The following is a 22,364-nucleotide window of genomic DNA, read 5'->3' as shown; positions in this document are numbered from 1 at the left end:
GTGGATTCCATTCTAACATCATGTATAAGCCGTAAATTTTGTTCCAAACTTTAATACGCTAGAACAGTAGGAATGGTAAACAAACAGAAAATTGTCCAGCAAAGTATGCTCTTTTAGTTGCGTCGATATCCGGCGGATATTAGTCGTCAGCCATTTTGCTAGCGATATTTCGGCGCTCGGCCATTTTTGTTGCGTCGACGTCAAGTGTGGCCAGAGGCCTTTCATCGTAGCCAGTATTCGAATTTCCTTTGTACCGAATTATCGACAGGCAGAAACTGTAATTCTAAATACTTGACTTAGTCGACAAGTTTCGTTTTTAGCTCATCAAGAAACGGAAGGAAAGAAAAAAGGAACGAACAATTGAAATTTTTTGCTTAGTGATTGCCTAGGTGAGAAATAGCTAAAGAGCTTCTGCGGCAGAGCCACGAAAAATACGCACCGAGGCGGAGTAATATGAGTAATGCAGCCAACCAGAATGGATCAGGTCTAGAGCAGCAGGTAAAGAAAATTAGCGGTTTTGTTATATTTTTGACAGGCCAAGCCTTGTTCCAATCTACCGTTTCTTCCTTTATCCTTTCTACCTGAATCTTTTGTTGTCTTATACCGTCCCAAAAATTTTCTTCATATAATCGTGCGTGACTGTCCGTAAATATTATTTTATAACCTACATTTCTGCGGATCAATCATTCTTACATCTTTCCTACATTAAAAAGTTTGTAGACTTGGATCATCGTCGGGTTGGTTTGTGACGTACAGCTTTGTAATGGCGGCAACCAATTCCGGGAACAGCAAACCTCGTGCCGTGACGCATTCTAACATTGCTCTTCTATCATGTTCAAGTTCTTATGATTAGATGAATTACATATAATACATAATTCCGTATAAAATTGAGGGTACACCGGATGTAAAAGCTCCATTTGCTTAAGGAATAGGGAACAACATCCACACTGCTTAAATTTGTCATAGATGTGATATGAGTTTTAAATTAATAATTGCTTATTTAACAGTAAATAATTCATTATCTAATAAAGACAAGCAATATGTTTGATATTCTATTAATAAGAACAAGAAGATACATACATTTTAGTGACAAATTTAGGGCATATACCCTATAAAATAATTCTACATATTATCATATATACATACATAGTAATATTTATGACAGCGTATAAATATCAAATAGGTATATGTTCTGTTTGTTTCCTAGTATTTAAATTTAAGATACATCTTTCCCATGGTTATTTTGTTTCGATAGTTAGGTCTGTTTTTTCTTTTTTTTTCTTTTTCATCAATCGGACGCTGTTTAATTTTGTCTTTGATTCCTTGTATAAATACGTACATAGATTGAGATCTGGAAATTGACAAAATATCTAATAATTGTTTCCGGTTGTTATTAAGAATAGAAAGTAATATACAACCTAAATCTGTCGTTGATGTGTCAATCAAACAATAAATTTTATTAGTCATCTCATATTTACTTTCATCCATATATTATTTTCATAAATAAATTGACTTCGTTAAAAAGTGCTACATCATTTTAAAATTTCTTTTCACTATACATTTATTTTATGAACATAGGGATTCTTTTATATGTTGTCATTATAGTCTTTATTGTTGTAACATGTGACGAATAATATTTGTTGACCTCAGTGAAATATCTTTTATCAACTTTGTATATTAGATCAAAGACTAGTTTGTCTTATTATATATATATCATTATAATTATTTATGTTCATGTATGTTAAACACGATCTATTTGCTACTTTTTGTATTTTACTTAATTTGTCAATATGATATTTTACTTATTTCTCATATCAGATATCTTATATCTCATATCTCTTGGCTACTAAAAACCGCGATGTAAATTGTCAGTGAAGTGCAAGATGATAACCAAACCTTTCATAGTGATAAAGAAATAGAAAGTAAATAGGCATGATTAAAGGAATTGTAAACAATGATGTACATGCTGTACATATATGACATAATTTAGACAATTTCATTTAAATAATTTCATATTGAAGTACTTACGTGTTATATTTTCAAAAAATCCAGAGTTTGCTCATTACTGTTGTATATTACGAATAAAGAAGATTTAAAAATATTTGTACTTTATATTTTAGTTAGCTGGTCTGGACTTGCAGGGCTCCCGCCAACCAAGTGGGGGTCGCTACGTAGCACCGCATTTGCGAAATAAGTCTGGAAGTGAGTCTTCTAAATTCTTATTACGTTATATCTATGCTTTATTTTTAATTTGCATGTGCGTATATACATAGTATCATATTTTGAAATGATTCTGTTGATTTTTCTACTATGTTATACATCTACATACATGTATGTATGTAGAATTTGTATTGTAAACACCCAAATATAATATCAAATATTGGACGAATATCTAAAAAATGTTGCTACTGAAAAGATATATGAGTCAGTAGAGCTTCTTTGTATAGTGCTATTTTATAAAAAGTTTTATTATTTAAACGATTTCGTCTAATAATTAAAAAAAAAAAATGATAATAATAATAAAGAGAAGATAAGGACTGTAATATTAATTTGTCCACAGGCAACGCGCCTTCTGGCGGTGATCACCATTTTTCTTCCAACTCAAGACCATATTCCGATAGAGATAGAGGAAGAGATCGCGATCGTGAAAGGGAAAGGGATAGAGATCGTGATAGGGGAAGAGGTGGTTCAGCCTACAGAGATACACGCTCTCGTGATGTCGACTTTGGAAATTTCGGGAATTTTGGTGGGCGCAACAGACGTAGTGCCAATCAAGAAAATGGAAGAGATTATAGATATGCCAATTCTGACCGAGAGCGAGAGCGAGATCGCCAAATTAATTCTGGAAATGACCGATGGCAGGATCAACCTAGAAACGATCGCTGGCAAGAGAGCAGAAACGATCACAGAATGGGTGGTAGATGGAAGGACGATAGAGAGGGAGGTAGAACAAACTCTGAAATCGACTGGACAATTCCCACTTCAAGAGACGAGCGATTGGAGGTGGAGCTGTTTGGTAGTGGCAATACTGGCATTAACTTTAGTAAATATGAGGATATCCCAGTTGAGGCTACTGGCGATAACATACCTCCACATATCACATCTGTAAGTTTTAAAATTGCATATAATTGAATTGCACACATATAGTTTATAACTAGAAATGAGTCGTATCAACTTTTACGCATCTTATGATCTTACTTCTTCTTATAGTTTGACGAAGTTAAGCTGACGGAGATAATAAAGAATAGCATTACTTTGGCTGGTTATGATAAACCCACGCCAGTACAGAAATATGCGATACCGATTATTATCGGGCGCCGTGATGTTATGGCCTGTGCCCAAACGGGGTCTGGTAAAACAGCGGCCTTTTTAGTGCCAATATTAAATCAGATTTATGAAAGCGGGCCACGTGCACCTCCAGCCAACACTTCTGGAAAGCGTAAACATTTCCCTCTTGGTCTGGTACTAGCACCTACAAGAGAGCTTGCTACGCAAATATATGACGAGGCGCGGAAATTCGCATATAGATCACGTATGCGTCCTGCTGTTGTTTATGGTGGTTCGAACATTGTAGATCAAATGCGAGAATTAGATCGCGGTTGTCATCTTCTTGTTGCAACACCTGGTCGCCTTGTAGATATGTTAGGGCGAGGTAAAATTGGGTTGCATAATTGTCGGTATGTATAAAACTTGTGTTATTATTAATCTCGAACGTCTAATTTACAGTGTATAATGTTTAATATTTCTTTCCAGATATTTAGTATTGGACGAAGCAGACCGTATGTTGGATATGGGTTTCGAGCCACAAATAAGACGTATAGTCCAGGAGGACACAATGCCTCCTACTGGGGAAAGGCAGACACTTATGTTTTCAGCTACGTTTCCGAAAGAAATTCAAATGTTAGCAAGAGACTTCCTCAGTAACTATATCTTTTTAGCTGTAGGCCGTGTTGGTTCTACATCTGAAAATATTACTCAGAAAATTGTATGGGTGGAAGAACATGATAAGCGTTCTTATTTGCTTGACCTTCTTCAAGCTGGCAACTACTCAGATTCTTGTACGTAATCGAAATTGCGAAACATTGTGTAATACGTGTATACTTTACATGTATAACATTAACAATTATCTTTTTAATTTAGCTGCTGAGTCATTGACTCTAGTATTTGTGGAAACAAAGAAAGGTGCAGATATGTTGGAAGAATATTTACATCATATGGGATATCCGGTGACTAGCATTCACGGTGATCGAACACAACGTGAACGAGAAGAAGCCTTGCGTCGCTTCCGAGCTGGTAAAGCGCCGATACTTGTTGCTACCGCCGTTGCTGCCCGTGGGCTTGATATTCCACATGTGAAGCACGTAATCAACTTCGATTTACCGGGAGATGTTGAAGAATACGTTCATCGAATTGGCCGTACTGGTCGTATGGGAAATTTAGGTTCGTCTTTTTTACTTTATGATATATTTATTATTACAGGCATTTATTACCCTTTGTTGTCCGATGTTTAATGATAGTACAAATGTAATTTGTGCGACAGGTTTAGCAACGTCATTCTTCAACAGCAAGAATATTAACTTGGTGCGCGATTTGGTATCTCTTCTGATTGAAGCTAATCAGGAACTCCCTCCTTGGTTAGACGATATGTTCTCTGAAGCGAGATATTCTGGAGGTGGATCTCGTCGGGCTGGGAGTACCAAAGGCCGATTTAGCGGTGGGTTTGGTGCTAGAGATTATCGTCAAACACCAAGTTCCGGATCTGCCCGTAATAATGGTTCCTCCAATAGGCCTGGCAGTTACGGAGGTTCGTAAATGTTCATTATCGTAATTTAATGAAAATTTCGTATAAATCGTTCTTTCTCTTATAGGAAGTTATGGCAATTACGGAGGTAACTATAACAGCCCGTATAATAGTTCTGCTAACAATGTCAGCGGTAATGATCCTGATTGGTGGGACAAGTAAAAATCATTATCGCCATTTCTATTTTCACTTTTACCATTATTACTATCTGTACACGTAAATTCAAATATATGTAAGAAAGACACGTACGACATACACATCGGGTACAACACGCACGTATTTGCGCGCGTATACGTATACACAAGAAAAGACAGTATCACGTATAAACAAATCACATTCGCTGACTGCCTGTGCACTACAATTTTCAAACTAAAAAGAAAAAAGATAATTGTGTTTATTCAATTCCATAAATACTTTTATTCGCGTGCGACGAAACACGATTGACAAATCCAGAATGCAATCTTCAGCATTAGGAACTGTGAAAGGAATTCATCATACGATACCAAAGACGATGAATTCGTTTCGAAGGGAAAGAGTTATCAGGATTTGTCAGCTATTGGAGAGAAATGTAGGATCCATCCAAAGTTTCGTTGCCGTGCGTGTTGAACAACACAAATAGTATATTGATTAACGAATCAAATCGAACAGTCGTTAATGCCTAGCTACGGTATAACGATGCGACGCGTAGTAGGTGAGAAGAAACTTAGTGAAATTTTTTAGAACTCCTGTCGAGACTATGGGGCTCATTGTGGCTTCATTATTAAAATTTTTGAAGGACGTGGTGGGCGTATCTTCGAGAATCGTGTGGCGTCTAGATTCGTGTAATCATAGAGCTTTAAATGCACAAGTGCTTTATTATTCTCGCCTGAATGGCCAGTACCTTGTGTAATTTAATTTAATACCAGTGGCGCCATTTTCCTTCTTACTTCGTTTTTAACGCATCTATATTTGACTAGGCGCCTACGATACGCCATATCGCCATCGCCATAGGTTTCGTCACGATTCCTGTTTTAAATTTACTATAGTCCAGCGACGAATGGTACTTTGTTGTTTTGCCGTCCCCAGACACAGACGACGTTGCGCCGGCGATATCATGGTTTAATCGACTAAATCGCGTTAAGTGTTCAGTAGTCGAGAGCTTTGATGTTATGAAAAGGACACACAGGCTACGTCTTAAGGTACTTTTAGAAATCTCGTTTATATTTCTGTCACGTCCTGTTAATATATAAGTAAGTTTAAAAGTCTGATGCTGTAAACTTCTTGCTTCTGTAACTCTTTTGATTCAAAGAGTTATTTTATTTAAAAGTTGGGTCATTGTATTTAGAGTAGGCTGAACATTTTCAGCAAACGTCAGGTATATTTGTACCTGAATTTTAACATACTCTAATTAGAATTTCTAAACGTAACAAAGACGTTGTCCTGTAAAATTGGTACGGTGGTCAAAATCTTAGATCGCAATACTGAATGCGAGTGCTCTAGAACGAGAAAGCTCACACACACACACAAAAAAAAAAAAGAGAAAAAGAAAAAGAACACAAAAAAGAAAAAACGGGTAAAAATATACGGTTGCAGTTACAGAAGGGAACTTCAAAAGAGATAAGAACAAAGAGCAAAAATACATTACGTTGTTTGTTGGCTCAACCTTACAAGACAAAAGGGGGTAAAAAAGGAAGAAAAATATACAAAAAGCAGGCCCTTTGAAAATAAGGATGCATAAAGGCGCACTCATATTTTATAACTGTATTTATCAGTACGCTATATATATATATATATATACATACTAAGTAATATTCGTAAATACATAAACATTAAAATAATTGAAAAACGACTGTGATACCGAACGATCTTGTGACATTCAATTTCCATGCTAATTGATAAATGAACAATTTAACGAAATACAAATATTAAATGTACGAATTAATCGGCATTGAATGTCCGGAAAGCATGAGCTCAGTTGTTTGAGCAGAGAATGGAAATATTAAGTCGTTAAAAGTGAATAGAACATCAAGAACAACGTGGCTGTTGTCCGATCGGGGAGGGCTGAACGCTAGCCTCTTACAGTCCTAAAAACACGTTTTTGGGGCATTGTTTCTACTTAAAATAAACGCGCATTAATAATAGATAATAACGGCGGAACGCGTCATTACTGATTGATGATGTTGGTAGGGCTTTATAGAATGTCGATATCTTTTGTGCAAACATGTCGGATTCTTACCTAATCTATGTGAGAAAAAGTACAAATTCAATTTGTGTGACAACTGACAGGATTTTTAGACATGTCATACTTATACCTGTTATATTAATAGATTTATAGTGCAATCGCGTGCGTGAATCGTATGCCGTGTGACAGTGGACCAAGGTGTGAATGCCTCTTTGACGGGGAATAATTATTTCAACTAGAACTTTCAAATAGTGTTATACGAATAATATTGTTGGCTTCCGACCACCATTGATGCGCGTGGTTTCAAATTCTAATATGATTGATTTATCGTCGAGTCCGTTTATCAACTCGGAGGCCCTGCCAAGAACATTACAAGAAGAATTCACAACGAAAAGTGATCGGTCACTTTTCTGTTAATATAGTGTACAATTTTACGGCACAATTGTTCAGTTAGACCTTAGTCTATTTAAGAGATAGTAGATCATGCCGTAATATTACTATTATTACTATCACTAGTACCACTATCGCTATTGTTCGTATTGTTTTTATTATTATTATTATTATTATTATTATTATTATTATTACTATTATTATTATTACTATTATTATTGCTATTATTATTATTACTATTATTATTATTACTATTACTATTATTATTACTATTATTATTATTATTATTATTATTATTATTATTATTATTATTATTATTATTATTATTATTACTATTTCATCTCCTTTCGATAAAAATATTTACGTATGATTTCGTAGGTGGTACTATATGCGCAAACTTTGCATAACGGCTTTGCTGTATTGCGTTGCGTTATTTTACTGCGATAGGTGAAAACGAGCAAAAAAAGAAAAAAAAAGAAAATAGGTGACTTTTGGACACTATTATCCCGAATTTTTCCTTTCGCATATTTATATATCTTTTTTCCTCTCCTCTCCTTTCTTCGCGAGATTCGTAATCGATAAAAACCCGCAATCGTCTCTGACAGTGTTCTGTTGTAGACAGACCTCCCGTTGAAATTTCCATAGCTAGGTATATGAAATCGGAGAAATTCTGGATTCTATCGTCCAATCGTTCACTCAGGCAACGAATACATATGATGTGTCAGTGTAAGTTATTAGTCTTGTGCAGTTGGAAGTAATATGTTCATTTACGAATAATGTGGTGGACAGAGATTATGCAAGTAACAACTATACACGAAAGTATTTTCATACTTGTTTCTCTCCTAGTTATAACGCTATTTTTATACATAACAGAGTGATGTTGACCGCCGAGCAATCACAATGTCATTAATTCCATGTGTACTATTATCTTTTTTTTTTCCTCTTTCCTTTCGTATATTGTGAACCAACAGGTGTTCGAGTATCGTGATCGAATCTAAACGATGTGTAGCTATTGTCGTATGTTTCATATTTAAAACAAAAAAAAAAAACAAATATTGATAAATATATTTGTGCGATAGTCAGATGTCCACCGTTTCGTAACTGGTAAATGTATAAATTCAAGCACGGTATTATGATTTAGGACGTATTAGCATCTTTAGAGGAAATAGGAAAGTGGTATAATAAACGAGACTATTTATTAACGTGTGTTAAGTATTTATTTTTTATGTTACATCTCTCGAAAGGACAGTCACATTTGTACGGTACAAATACCTTTAAATATTGTTTGGTCCTCTAAAGTATATCGGACGAGCAGCCTTAGAAAACATTTATGGATCTACGCAGAGTGGAATGATTAGACAAAGATCAATTAAAGTGTAGTGCGAAGAAATGTGAGGGGCTACGAATAGTAATCGTTACATATTATGTAAAAAAAAGTGGCGTTTGACTGTGACTGCAATCATTATTACGAAAAGAATGCGCAATTACAAAGCACACATACGAGCGAGAGAGGGAGAGTGAGAGAGAGGGAGAGATAGATAGATAGATAGAGAGAGAGAGAGAGAGAGAGAGAGAGAGAGAGAGAAACATTGTAAGCCATATGTTACTCTGTACAACACGCAACAATGTCAACGAAAGAAGAAAATATAATCGGTACACGTAAATTGCTACCGAATAAAATTGTTGCGTGCGGTAGATCATAGTTTTCTTTCTTTCGTAATTTTTTACGTTACGCGTGTTTGAAAACTCGAATCTTGTTCAATTTGCTCTTGGTGAAAAACAAAAAGATTTATATACGCTAATTGTGTGTCTACCTCGAGCAATTTTCTGTTTAAGGTAAAAAGAAAGGATAAGATACTAATACTCAAAGGAAACAGAAAAAGAAGCATTGAGTTATCGTATGCGCGTGAGACGATTGTGAGGCAGAGGGAAGAAAGAAAGTAAACGAGAGAACGAGAGTGAAAGAAAACGAGAGAAGGGGGAGAGATAGAAAACGAAGAGCACACGCGTAGGTGGCAAATTTTCGTGGGCAAAACTAGGTGGGATGGCAAAAAAAATGTCTTCTAACTTTTATGAATGTTATTTAATCGAGAAGCGTCGCTTGTCGTTGAATCGAGAACGCAGACAAGACGTGTATGGAGGAGCGGAAAAGAAAAAAAAAAAAAGAAGAAAATAAAGAAAATAAAGAAAAGAAAAGAAAAGAGTAAAGAAGGAAAAGAGCAAACTACAGAAAGCACAATAACGTTGCGCTTTCGATACGAGTCTCAATGGCTGTGTTTCATTTTTCTACGGCGAATGACGCTCGTTGTATCATTCACTTGTAACTCTAATGATACTGCTATATATCTACTTCACTGAGATGGCGAGCAAATGGCAAAAGTGTGAAAGAGTTAAGAAACGGAACGATGAATGTACCATTTTGTCGGTCTCTTAATTAATAATTGCACATTTACACGCTACATTAGGTGAACCGAGAAAAATACGAGAAGTAGGAAAAAAATCTGCAAACAACTGTACGTCGTACGGCTATTGAATGAAGTAATAAAAATAAAGTGTCTGAAATTTAAAAGGGAAGTCAACTTAACCTTATAAAGTGTATGATATATACATATACATATACATATATACGTAATATATATACACTTGACGTTCATTAGTAATAAGTTACGGTCGCATTGTGGATAGCATGTGCTTCTTGCGCTTGGATAAAGCAACATGTGTGTTCCGCGAAGAATGATTGTAGAGTGTCAATATTGTTACAAATACCTCATAAGAGACGATGGATCACATATATTATTTAAACGTCGTTCATTTAGTGATTCATTCGTTTATTTATAGTATTATGCAAAGTGACAGGAGAATTCTATTAAATGAATCGTATAATAAAGAAAGGAAAGATTATGCAGTGTAGAGTCTCTCTTTATACATTATGTGCGTGTATATATGCCTTTTTACCCTGCTGTTCGCATGAAAATTCAAATGTTCCATCGTTTTTCAAACAAGCCATTGCCAAGATATTTTGCATTACAGTTGCATTACACTATTTTTTGCGAATATGCGTCAGTAGTTCTTTACTTTTTATATTTTAACATAAAAAAATTGCATAATCTTTTATACCGTACAATTTTTAATTCATGCAATTTCAGTAGGATAATTACCTGTGTGTTCTCGCTTTCGTATCCGTGATGAAAACTACTATAAAATATTTAGTTTTCATGGGTATGGAAAAATATTAATTTATATAAAATATCCTAAATCACTATCAAAAATATACATATCGACCACACACAGATAATTTTCATGTACGTATTTTTATTATTTTATACGTCTTTAGAAGAGAAGGGAAGAATATGTTTAGAGAAGCAAATAAATTCTAAATGAATTCTCACACGCGAATTTCTTGATTTTAGCAATTTTCTATTCGTTACATACTTTCATAAATAGAATTTTTAATTGGGTCAAAAGGTTAGAGCATTGATTTATATAAGGTCTAGGTAAAGGATAAACTACTCTTAGCGATAAATTTATAGTTTAAGAAGCAGATAATCCTAGTTGGGTATCTTTACATGGTAGGTGTATTATCTGGAATTGGAATACAGGGGATCGTAACCGCTGATGACGAAACGCCAATTCTGTTGGGAGTAACTTGGACCAATCGTATAAGACCACGATCGCAATGGCGGCGTGGCTGAACAGTTTTGCGTTATCGGGTGGTTAGGTAGAGGCTTCTAAAGCCAGCAAGTTTGTTTTCTTATGTATTAAAATATTCATATTATCGTGGCTCAGTTTTTTATTCAGTCATGTATCATTGTGGTTTATTATTGGTCTTATTGGATCTGTCTTTGGATGGTAAATAATCCTAACCTACGATACCTTTAATATAAGTATTTTGCAGTGTAATACTTAATAACCTTGTATTCCAGTGGTTGGGAGTGTTTCTCAATTAGAAATTGACAGGCATTTGGAATTAGGTAGAGAGTTTTTAGCAAAAGGACAGTTACAGGATGCGCTGTCACATTATCATGCAGCTGTTGGTAAGTCTTGTTTGCGAGCGTTTATTTTAATATATTTTCTTGTAGATAACTTTTGCGATAGATTTATAAAAAATAAAATGTACAAAAAATAAAAAAAGATATATATATATTAAATTTTCTTAAAATCTTGATATATATTGCTTTTATAGAGGGAGATTCAAATAACTATCTAACATATTATAAAAGGGGCACAGTTTATCTAGCATTAGGTAAAGCCAAATTTGCGCTCCTTGACCTTGATAGAGTCTTGGAATTGAAGCCAGATTTTACTTCCGCCAGATTACAACGTGGCAATGTATTGCTTAAACAAGCCCAATTCGATAAAGCAGAGGCTGATTTTCGAGATGTTGTAAGCGCGCTTTTATTTAAAAACACAAGCTTATAATTAATATACGGTGTTTCCATTCTGTTCTAATATTTCTGTTTCATTCGTTATAGTTAGCAGTCGAACCGCAGAATTCAGATGCCTATAATGCCTTATATAAAATAGCACCTGTCCAAGAAGATTTGTTAGTTATAGACAGATTAATGGTTGACGGTGATTATGCAGCAGCTGCGCAACAAATTTCCAGAGTTATCGAAGTATGTCCATGGTCGGCTGAACTTAGGGAACGTAGAGCAGAATGCTACGAGGCGCTTGAAGATTATGTTAGCGCTATTTCTGATGTACGTTCTACGACCAAGTTACAATCCGATAATATGCAAGGATTTTTAAAATTAGCCACCTTGCATTATCGTCTTGGACAAGTCGACGAATCTTTAAAGTAAGTAAGAATAGAACGTAAAATTATGTACGTCGTATCTTAGTTCGTATAATTAAAATTATGTATGTGCAGGGAAATTCGAGAATGTTTGAAACTTGATCCGGAGCATTCAAAGTGTTTTTCATTTTATAAGAAAGTTAAGAAAGTGGCAAAACTGTTAACAGATTCGAATGAGTACGAAAATGAAAGAGATTACGCTAGTTGTATAGACTCTGCTCAATCTGTACTTAAACTCGAACCGCAAGTAGCTAACGTGCGTTTCATTGCTCATCAGCATCTTTGTAAATGTTATACCGGTAATTCAGAACCAAGTCAAGCAATAAAAAATTGTCACGAAGCGTTAAAAATAAGAAAAGAAGCTGCGGTATATTGCGACAGGGCAGAAGCGTATCTCGCTGCTGAGATGTTTGACGATGGTAAGTGTTATTTATATAAAGTTAAAATGTTAAACTTTGATACGCGATTATCTTTCAAACTACGCATTTCGTTCTTCGATTTAAACATTGAACTACTCTCTCTACTTCAGACTCGTTAATTCGCTCGAGTATTCTCACACGGCGACTTGTTTAAGAGATAATCGCGTGAAAACTATATACAGCTGTACGTGCACGTTGTACAGTACACGAATCTCTTGTGTTGTTAATATAAGTTAATATCGTAAAAATTATTTTTCCAAAAGCGATTAGAGATTTTAAAGAAGCTTTAGAAATTGATATGAGTCTACAAAGGGCGAAGCAAGGTCTTCATAAAGCGCAACAACGACAAAAACTTTCTGAATCACGAGATTATTACAAAATTTTGGGTGTGCCAAGAACAGCATCTAAACGTGATATTATCAAAGCATATAGGAAAGCTGCGCAAAAATGGCACCCCGATAATTTTCAAGAAGGGGAGGAGAAGAAACGAGCAGAGAAAAGATTTATTGACATTGCAGCTGCCAAAGAAGTATTGACTGACGATGAAAAAAGAGCGAAATTTGATCAAGGAGAAGATCCATTAGATCCTGAATCAGGGAAACATCAACAAGGTTTCAATCCCTTCCAAGAATTCCATCACTTCCATGGCTCTCCCTTCCAATTTAAGTTCCATTTTAATTAGTAATTCTTTTCATCTTCACGGCGTTAGGTCAAATAAAATTCCTAATTTTTCATAGTATGAAAATATTAAATCGCTATGTATGCAATATGACATTTGCTAGCTGAAATTTAATTTTGTTAATCTACCTCGTCGGTAGGTCATATGTCTCGTATCTGCATTGAATCAGAAGACTGTACACGGAAAATTGTTAATGAATCAGTAAGTCAAGAAAAAGTGACCAATAACTATAATAATAATAAATGATAAACATAATAAATGATGAATCGTAACACATGATTAAGAATTATGTTGTTCGAATCACACGAACTATAAAATATCCTCTCATTGTCAGTTTTCAGTCAGTAACTTGTTATTGAAATTCAATATATACATAATGTAAATAACGTATGCATGTAATTTAATATGTTAGTTATAATAATTTATATAATATGGATTGTAATAACTTTGAGTAATTGACTTACTGAATAACTAATAAACGACATACTTGATGCAGACTGAACGTATAATTAGTTTTCAGCGATGTGAATATTCGGTACCATCGATACCATATAGACATAGATTTCGTATCATTGACATACGAAACGAAAGTCGTGATTGAACTCGCATTTTAATAAAACTATAGGATATATGGCGGCGATAATGTTGCCGCTACCTAAATGTTACAGCGGTGGGCTGTGTATTATTGAGTTTAGCTTAAAATCATGCGACGATTAGATGAAGTAAATACTATTAAAGCCATTTTTGGTAATGTAACGATCGAGTACAGATACACTTGAGGTATGGATAGCGGAATCATGTTACGGAGTGATTGTATTCGAAGTTGATAAACACATGTAGGACAATGCTGTGTGCGTGTTGTATTCGCATGAGTGTGAGAGAACTTTATGTAAATACTGTATCTCTAATATTTGTTTAAATATATTTGATTAATTTATATACATATATTACACTTTATAAAATACGCGACGTATGTCGTACATTACGCTCTTAAATACCTGCCGCATCCTAGGAATATTTTAACGTATATCGATCTATTTCCATCTAAATTTCTCTTTAAATGGCCAATATTTGTTCTAGATTTCATTAATCCTACCATTGAATGGTTGGTTTTGACTATTTTCAGTTTATTATAGACAATCGATTATGGACAATGTCGGATAATTACAATTAGTTTATGTCATGAAATAGTTCATTTATACGAAAAAAAAAAAAGAAAAAGCGAATTAAAGAAATTTATTTCGCTTTTACGTGATTAGTTTTGCAATCGCTGTAATTTATCATTATTTGTCATTACTATCATTTGCAATTTTCTTTCTCATTATGATGTTTCGAATGTAGAAAATCGTTAAAGCGAGTCAACTATTCCCGTATTTCTTCTGGAATGTTATTTTGTATTTTTCATTTGCAGTTGAGAATATCGTAAATTTTACTGCTAATTATTAATGTAACAAGGACAATAATAATGTAAACGAAGGATGAATTAATTTTTAAACACCTTTTATGATGATTATATGAGTTACAATAATAATAATAATATTCGTTAACTTTATTATTTATTTTATATAATATTTATTAAAATAGGAATGGTAAAACAAGTTATTCAAATTGAGCAGTGATTAAATTAGACTAAAAATTCATCTTTTAACGTTACCATTCGTCATCATTTATATGGAATAAGGTAAAATATGATGGCAAAATAAATATATCTTTCGATATAATTTAAAGAGCGAGGTGCTGAAAATGAAAATAAAACTAAATCGATGATGGCATAAGTGCAAATGTCGAAGGTTATAATAACTTTGTCTAAATTTAATTTTATTAACTATCACGACTATCTACGTACATTTGAACACATGTCGTGTTCAGCGGAAACAAAACAATCTTAAAACATACTATTGCACTACTATAAACAAAGTATTAAATGGAATTTCTTTTTTCTTTTCTATATTAGTAATTTCGATATACTCTAATTGGATATATTGTATTCTCTTTGCGTAGAACCTAGTAAACTCCTATATATATATATATATATACACACATATATATGAACAAAAAGAAAAGAAAAAAAAGAACAAAATATTACAGTAGACGAAACTAATACGAAGAGAGAGTGATTTCTACGTTTTTATTCTCGAAAATATTCGATCTGCGTTTAAAAACGAAATATCTTATATAGATGAGATTATTCAATTGGACAGGTTTCGTTGTGGTCAATTGTTCTTGCGGTTTTCTTTTTTCCGAGATTTCAATATCATACACATTTGCTAAAATTATGTACATAATATATGTTTTTTACTAGACGGTACACCACTATTGCCACGAATATCGTAATACCTCTTGTTAAGTAAATGAATATTCTCGTCCAAGGATAGCAGCGCGAATATTTCTAGCAGTAAAAATAAAAGTACCACCTTGTACTTGTTGTCAGTACGTAGTTTTTAATGCTGAATAAGCAGTGCACCCTTTTTATTGTTCTATATAGATCATCTCAGTTTTCTCTTTGTAATACTATTCCATTTTTCTTTTCTTTTCTTTTGCAAACTTTCCGTAATTTTGTAAATTTATTCTCAAGAATTTTCAGACGTTCTAAATAATAACGCGACATATACGAATCATTTATACGTATATATAGTTTATGTTAATTCATTTTGAATGAATTAACTTTCGAGCAAAATAGTTATATTGTCTAAAAGAAAAAAAAAAAAAAAAGAAAAAAGAAAAAAAAAGAAAAGAAAAGAAAAAGAAACGACGATGATGCATACGTAGATTTATGCATATCAGGTATTTTTGCGTCAAATATCACATAATTTTAACGCACGAAGCAGTGACAAGATGTTCTTGTTATATACATAAAATTGTATGCAAATGCATTTTAACTTTCTAAATACCTAATTTTTGACATTGTTGTCCGATTCGGAAGTTTTGATTGAAATACTTTTGATCATCGATCCGTAAGCCCCTGTCACGCTTCAAAGCATTGGCTATCTTCGGTCATAAACTTAAATAACAGATAGCTATGTACAAGTATTACACGAAATAACTTGTATATTCATGTGGCATTACGCCTCTTCTCGGATAGAAGGTATGACTTGTCGCGTATTCTAATAGATTCGTAATTGAGCTCATATAAATGTCAGCAAATCTGAAAAGTCTTCTCGAAAAATACGTGGGGTTATGATATGTTCTAAACACAGAGCCGAATTGTTCGTTGAATACTCGTTTTATCTCGTTCCTTAATTTATCTCTTTCCTTGATCCATTCATCGAGTACCGCTTGCACATCCGTTCCTTCGTAATCTTGATGTTCTTCGATCAATCCTGTCAGCATTTGTAGCCAATTTGCATTTTCTTTAAATTTTGGATTATTTAACGTTGCAATCTCATGCTGTAACACGCAGAAATAGTTTCTGTTATGCGGTTGATCTTTGAAAATAATAATTTTTGATAATATCAGCGTAAGATTTGTTTTCTCATTTACAGATGTTTAGATTTAGACTGTAGACGTAGATTAAGATGTATATTTGATATAGTAGGCTAAAGTACAGCGGACTACGTAAAACGTATTTTTCAACGAGTTTCTCAGTTCTCGGTATAAAAGTGCAAGAAATTGCAAGTTTACCGTTAATTCCGTAATTATAGCTCCAGTTCGCCAACCGTGCTCCAACGTTACATCCGCTAAATCGCTGTAAGGATGATCTCCAAAATACAATACTTGATGCCCCCGCCATCCGGTCATATCTTGTAATTGTTTAACCGTGCCCTAAGTTGTGAAATGAACGTATAATGCCTTTAAACATCGAAAAATGAGTAAAATAATGGAAAAATAAAACGCTGAAATTCAGCCATACCTCAAGGTATATAACTCCTTTTTCGAGTTTGGTGACTCGGTCCCATAGCTGCGTTTTGTTAACTTCGTCGTATATTCTAAGAGGTCGAGATTCTTCGGTAAAAAATTTCGGTTTTCTTGCTTGTACTATCACTACATCGAAATAATCTTTCCAATTATCGCCAACCAAAAATCTCATTCCAGTATCGCTATAAAAAATATCAATATACGCATGATGATACGCATCATATAGGATGAATTTACGGAATATGAGAGCCCACTGACGTTCGATCAAATATTCGTTTTATTTATTTTATTAATTTGATTATTTAAACATTGGAACAAATATTAGTTCCATAGATGTTCGATGCTATTTACTACGAGATCTCTGTTTGAGAAAGTATCTGGAATTAGGAAGAGCGTATGGTCTCGCACTAGCAACGTGTTGCATTCGAAGAAGAAGAAGAAAGATGAAATTAATCCGAGACGATGGTAAATTAAATTATTCCATCTTTGTTAGTCTTATCGGTATTATCAAGCTATTAATTTACTTTGTATGTCGAGATAATTTACTTTGTACACGGATAAATAATACGTATTTTAGTATCTTATGTATTATTGTGGTTATTAACGTCGTTGGTTACACGATACTTACACAAAATGAAAAGGGCTATTCGTTACTAAAAACATTTTTTTATTAGCTTTCTTAAGCCGATCAAAAAATCTTTTTAAATCCTTATTTTGTTCCAAATATTCGGATACATTTTGTACTACCAAACCATGCATTATAGGATGACAACTTTTTACAGAATTCTAAAATATAAAAAATCAACGATATTGATTTTTATGGAAACAATACATACGATATAACATATCGTCTTACCTTAACATCTCTGAAAAGTATTTCGGGGTGATAATCGATATGATTTCTAAGGAAGTACTCCGTAACGTTACATAAAAGACCCATTTCCGGTACCGAAAATAGATCAGCTAGCTGAATCATTTTCGTTCGGTGCGGTGCATCCTAAGAAAAACGAATTTCAACTATACATAGGAAATCTGTCCAATCTGTAAAAAGTTACGGCTCGATACTCACTTTCTTACGTTGGAAAAAACCCATCGTGTAAAACATACAAGTTGATGCGTGCAAACAAACAAAAGACGTTTAGATTTTGAACGTTCAGATCGTTACAAGACCATTCATTCGCAGTGTTTTTCAAGTATTTGAAGATTAAACGATACGATACGTAACGATTGCAAAGGAAGATTAAAACGTATTCATGCGTTCTCTTATGTTGCCGGTAAGTGTTATTCTTCGTTTCTATTATTATTTCTATTATTATTTCTATTATTATTTCTATGTTATTCGAAATGCTTGTTTGCCCGTTGAAACGCCTTTGAAACGCCTTTGAAACGCCTTTGAAACGCCTTTGAAACGTTTCATCATCTACTATGACATTTATCGTTTTGAACATAGACAGGAAACGTGACAAGTTTTACAAAGTGGCAATTTAATATTATAATAAGGAGTAACTGTACATACGTGCGTAAGAAATATAGAAATATAAAAAAGGTCTAGGGTAAAATTATTCGTATATACGTGTGTACACACGCGTATATATTATTTATGTGATGTGATTATCGTATGTGATGTCGTATATCGTACGCGTCGTACGAATCTCGTTGAAATTTCATTGGTATCGTAACGAGATACAACTATCGCGATCGTAGAGGTAAAATTGAAACTAATCCGAAGACTAACGAGCAACGTGATAATTGGAAATGTACACTTGGAAATTAGTATCACAGCTGTCATTAAACATAATACGTAATATCACAGCGTTGCAGACGATTCTCCACCATACATACGTACATATGTCGTCGAGGTTTGCTCGTACAATGGTTTATCGACTGTTTAAATAATTTCGTGAAACCTATCTATCGAATAAATATCTTTCAAGTTTTACGTAGATTTTTGGATTTGTTTCGAACCTTATCGATGTAATCATGGTAGTCGTATCGTATATTGAAAAATATCGTCGCGATATATTGGAAAAATGTTCCTACAAGCGTTTCGATAATCTCGCGAGCCAACCTATGCATTACTACGAAGATCGCGATTAAACGACATTGAACAAAGCGTAATTTCGCATTTGCTGGTAGTAGTCGGATACTTTGGAACGTTGGCGTATATTCGGTAATAACGCAACAGGCTCTCTATGGCATATCGATTTCTAAATTATCAGGGAAACGATAGTTTCCTCAAGAAACAACACCGATCCATTATTCTTAATTATTCAGTTCGTTCGAGTATGCTTACATGAGAATGTTTATGAGGCGCTTCCACATAAGCGATCGGTATTATCCGGTTTTTATAGAGCCTAAGGACCTCTTCGGCGGGTACTGGATGCAAACCGCGGTAAACGGCGCCAAATTGAATTTGCAAGAAGCTGTCGAGTTTCAGCAGCAGACCCTTTTCGATGTCGTAATGCAGGCCACGAACTGCGAAATCCTTCTTGTACTCGAGGTTGCCGATTCCCACGGGGTACTGTACAGCCGATTAAACGAGTTTGCGTCAACTTTCAATCGAAATTCTCGTTCGGCTGTAATTGTCGCTTGATTTTCGAGAAAACGTTGTTGCTGACGAGCCGAATTCGCGAGCAGAAACCAGTTAGGAAGTTTCATTCGTTGGCTCGAATTAGTCTCGACGAGTTTGAGAGTTTGTCGCACGTTTCCCTACCGGAGTACGTATATACGTATATACGAGAAGTCTCCTCGTGTCAGTGAAAAAAATCACGGTAAATTGATTTAACGACTATCGTGCGTACACTGCGTGTCGCAACTGGATCGTCCATGTTTGAAATTAAAGAATTAAGGAATTTTCGTAGATTTTCGTAGATTTATGTAGATTTCGTAGATTAATTTAAATTAACGAGCACCGTTCGCTGCATTTTGCCACCTTTAAATTTCCATCTTGGCAAACTATCTTAACATTTTCAATTTTTATACAGGTACAAAGTGGAACACAGGATACAACACGAGGAAATTTAACTAGAAGATTATTGGTACGACTTTGTTTCGTTACGCCATGCATTCGATTTGTACGCTGATTCTATCGCTGAAAACAGCGATAAATATAATGCAACCTTTTTGAGAAACAGAAATTACTTTTCAGTACGATTTTTCAGATTTCAAACTTGGCATACTTTCTTCTCGTTTCTTATCGCGCTATATAACGTAATTACGATATCGACAGAAATATATCACACAAGATGAAAGTATAAAAATTGAAAGTTGCCGAGGATGGTTTTATAGCTATAAAATATCCATAACATAGCGACGTATATCTTTATATACCTTATACTTTTGAATGAGCATATCACGGCCCAGACTGTACAACAGGTAATCCATGGATGGCTTGTAACAAGCCAACGTGTAATCGTAATCGAATCCATAAACTTGAACCTCTTTCAGGTCGAGTTCGTTGCAGGCAAACACCCCTTTTGGATTTACGTCGAGGGGAAGCTTTTTAGCTGAAAAGAAATTCATCTTATTAACATCGAGCCAGCCTGATTGCATAATAAACGTAAGTAAAGTTCCATTTATCTCGAGCCATCGTACAGTTTGTATCATCGGTTCGCTAGAGTGGCGCAACTAAGAAAAGTAAACGGAATTAAAATAGAAAATTATTAACAAGGAAAAATACCTTTCCTTCCATTCCAATTTAACTAATAATCTCCGAATTTCAATAATACGATAGTTCTAATAATACAAAGTACGTCAAGTGTATCGCCTAAAAGGGATCGGAACAATCTTATTTTACGATTGTGGCATTGTTTCCGCTAGATAGCGTAATTATAATTAACACTTATTTACACGTAAATGTTGTAATTCATTTTTACAGATAACTTTTGCAGATACGTAAAAGTTGACGACTTTTATCATTCAAATAATAGGAATTGACGTTCGAATAAGAAGTTGCGATCGGTAGTCGCTCGATTTGGTCGAGTACTAATTAAGCGGAGGTTATTCTAATTCTTATCTTTCGTTAAAAACAATTAAACGCAAATGTATTAAAACATTCGTTCGACATTTAACACGCGAGTTAAAGTTTTCATCTCTTTTATCATTTCCTGCATCGTATATATCGTATATTTAGAAGTAGACTGGCGCTATTCTTTCTATGTAATGTTTCAGACCGTCTTACAAACGGATGTATGATATGCATATCGGACGTATATATGCATATATATGCACTTGCCTCCATACACGTGACCTTGTACGAGGACTTTTCAATTAAATGGCAGGATAACGCACGGCATTGTTTCTCCATTTCGATTTACGATAACTCCGTGCTCTCGTTTTGTTCCGCGGATGCCTGATACGAGATACTTTTCACCGTCCTAGATTTTTCTGCTCGACCGTTCGTCCCGTCTCTCCCGCGTTCTTTTACTAATTGTCTCTGTCTGTCTGTCTCCCCCCCCTCCCCCCTCCCCCCTCTCCTATCCATCTATCCATCTATCCATCCATCCATCTATCTATCCATCCATCCATCTATCTATCCATCTATCTATCTATCTATCTATCTATCTATCTATCTGTCTATCTATCTGTATACAGCGGAAACTGTTAATAGATCCAATGTACCAAATATTTTTGAAATTCGCCAGAAAAAGCAATTGTTATATGGTCGTATCGTTGTTGTTTCGCGCGACAGATAAAACTATACTCGACACTGGTACGTATGTATATCTGATTTAGCTTGGAGATTAAGCGTAAATCGAATGCTTCCTGAAAAGGGGGATGCATTAACAAATCAATTATGATTTCCGCATGAATGGACGACTATCAAGGTCTCGCGCCAGTCGCATCGGTTCGAAATACGAGAATATCGAAATATCGAACTATCGAAATATCGAAATATCGAAACGTCGAGGCGTCGAGGCGCGCGCATGCGCGGACGAACCGCGCGGCAGAACGCGTAAAAGTTCGACCAAGATAGAACGCTGAACGATGTGACGGAACTGAGAAGGATGCCGAGATAAGATGGCCGCTGTCCGCATACTGATACTCACACTTGTACTTTTCTCGTGTCTTTTGGTAATTGTCGAGCATGTCCTTGCGCGATATTTGGCCACGGCTAAGGGCACGATCGCCGACGGAACGCTTGGGTACGACATGGCTGCCGGACACGCGAACCAACCAAGACGGTAAGACACTTTCGATTACGAGAGGCGATGCTGCAGCGACGGCGAGGGTCCTCGTGTGCAGCATCACGAACGATTGGCGGG

General features: G+C 34.9%; 4 protein-coding genes and 1 long non-coding RNA gene across 16 annotated transcripts in view; 3 read left to right on the top strand and 2 right to left on the bottom strand.

The window, feature by feature from the left end:
- Nucleotides 1-53: 53 nt before the first annotated feature.
- LOC100743137 (putative ATP-dependent RNA helicase Pl10) lies at nucleotides 54-6,469 on the top strand. Its single transcript, XM_003488476.4, has 8 exons — nucleotides 54-498; nucleotides 2,121-2,202; nucleotides 2,561-3,105; nucleotides 3,211-3,677; nucleotides 3,754-4,058; nucleotides 4,141-4,440; nucleotides 4,541-4,804; nucleotides 4,869-6,469. The coding sequence occupies exons 1-8, from the start codon at nucleotides 454-456 to the stop codon at nucleotides 4,961-4,963; spliced, it is 2,103 nt and encodes a 700-aa protein (XP_003488524.1). The 5' UTR covers nucleotides 54-453; the 3' UTR covers nucleotides 4,964-6,469.
- On the bottom strand, nucleotides 1,040-2,112 carry LOC117151494. Its single transcript, XR_004461483.1, has 2 exons — nucleotides 2,029-2,112; nucleotides 1,040-1,351 (listed from the first exon to the last, which is right to left on the bottom strand). It is a non-coding gene; the product is annotated as an uncharacterized LOC117151494 (long non-coding RNA).
- Nucleotides 6,470-10,925: 4,456 nt separating the features above from the next.
- On the top strand, nucleotides 10,926-14,186 carry LOC100743015 (dnaJ homolog subfamily C member 3). Its single transcript, XM_003488475.4, has 6 exons — nucleotides 10,926-11,201; nucleotides 11,276-11,386; nucleotides 11,536-11,735; nucleotides 11,825-12,150; nucleotides 12,223-12,566; nucleotides 12,830-14,186. Exons 1-6 carry the CDS (start codon nucleotides 11,153-11,155, stop codon nucleotides 13,246-13,248), a joined length of 1,449 nt encoding a protein of 482 aa, XP_003488523.1. The 5' UTR covers nucleotides 10,926-11,152; the 3' UTR covers nucleotides 13,249-14,186.
- An 850-nt stretch (nucleotides 14,187-15,036) lies between these two features.
- LOC100742899 (5'-nucleotidase domain-containing protein 3) overlaps nucleotides 15,037-22,364 on the bottom strand; it is an 8,308-nt gene continuing 980 nt past the window's right edge. The window contains exons 2-10 of one of the 4 annotated variants that reach the window (XM_033320096.1): nucleotides 22,149-22,353; nucleotides 20,431-20,606; nucleotides 19,394-19,621; nucleotides 18,170-18,172; nucleotides 17,957-18,097; nucleotides 17,729-17,886; nucleotides 17,096-17,282; nucleotides 16,867-17,007; nucleotides 15,037-16,632 (exon numbers count right to left, since the gene is read on the bottom strand). In XM_033320096.1, coding sequence (XP_033175987.1) covers nucleotides 16,276-16,632; nucleotides 16,867-17,007; nucleotides 17,096-17,282; nucleotides 17,729-17,886; nucleotides 17,957-18,097; nucleotides 18,170-18,172; nucleotides 19,394-19,621; nucleotides 20,431-20,606; nucleotides 22,149-22,347 — 1,590 coding nt within the window. In that variant the 5' untranslated portion in view covers nucleotides 22,348-22,353 and the 3' untranslated portion in view covers nucleotides 15,037-16,275. Of the gene's footprint in view, nucleotides 16,633-16,866; nucleotides 17,008-17,095; nucleotides 17,283-17,728; nucleotides 17,887-17,956; nucleotides 18,098-18,169; nucleotides 18,173-19,393; nucleotides 19,622-20,430; nucleotides 20,607-21,390; nucleotides 21,523-22,148 lie in introns of those variants that run through there. The other 3 variants (XM_012384131.3, XM_033320097.1, XM_003488474.4) reach the window with 3 other exon arrangements.
- LOC100742711 overlaps nucleotides 22,146-22,364 on the top strand; it is a 64,283-nt gene continuing 64,064 nt past the window's right edge. For 6 of the 9 annotated variants that reach the window (XM_033320090.1, XM_033320086.1, XM_033320093.1 and 3 more), the window contains exon 1: nucleotides 22,146-22,283. The gene's annotated coding sequence lies outside the window, so the exon portion shown is untranslated. The remainder of the gene's footprint in view (nucleotides 22,284-22,364) is intronic. The other 3 variants (XM_033320087.1, XM_033320089.1, XM_033320092.1) reach the window with 3 other exon arrangements.

Source organism: Bombus impatiens, unplaced genomic scaffold (assembly GCF_000188095.3).
Source record: "Bombus impatiens unplaced genomic scaffold, BIMP_2.2 scf_0235, whole genome shotgun sequence".
NCBI classification, from domain to species: domain Eukaryota; kingdom Metazoa; phylum Arthropoda; class Insecta; order Hymenoptera; family Apidae; genus Bombus; species Bombus impatiens.
Note: the sequence above shows the minus strand (reverse complement) of the source record. Positions and strands in the feature narration are given on the sequence as shown.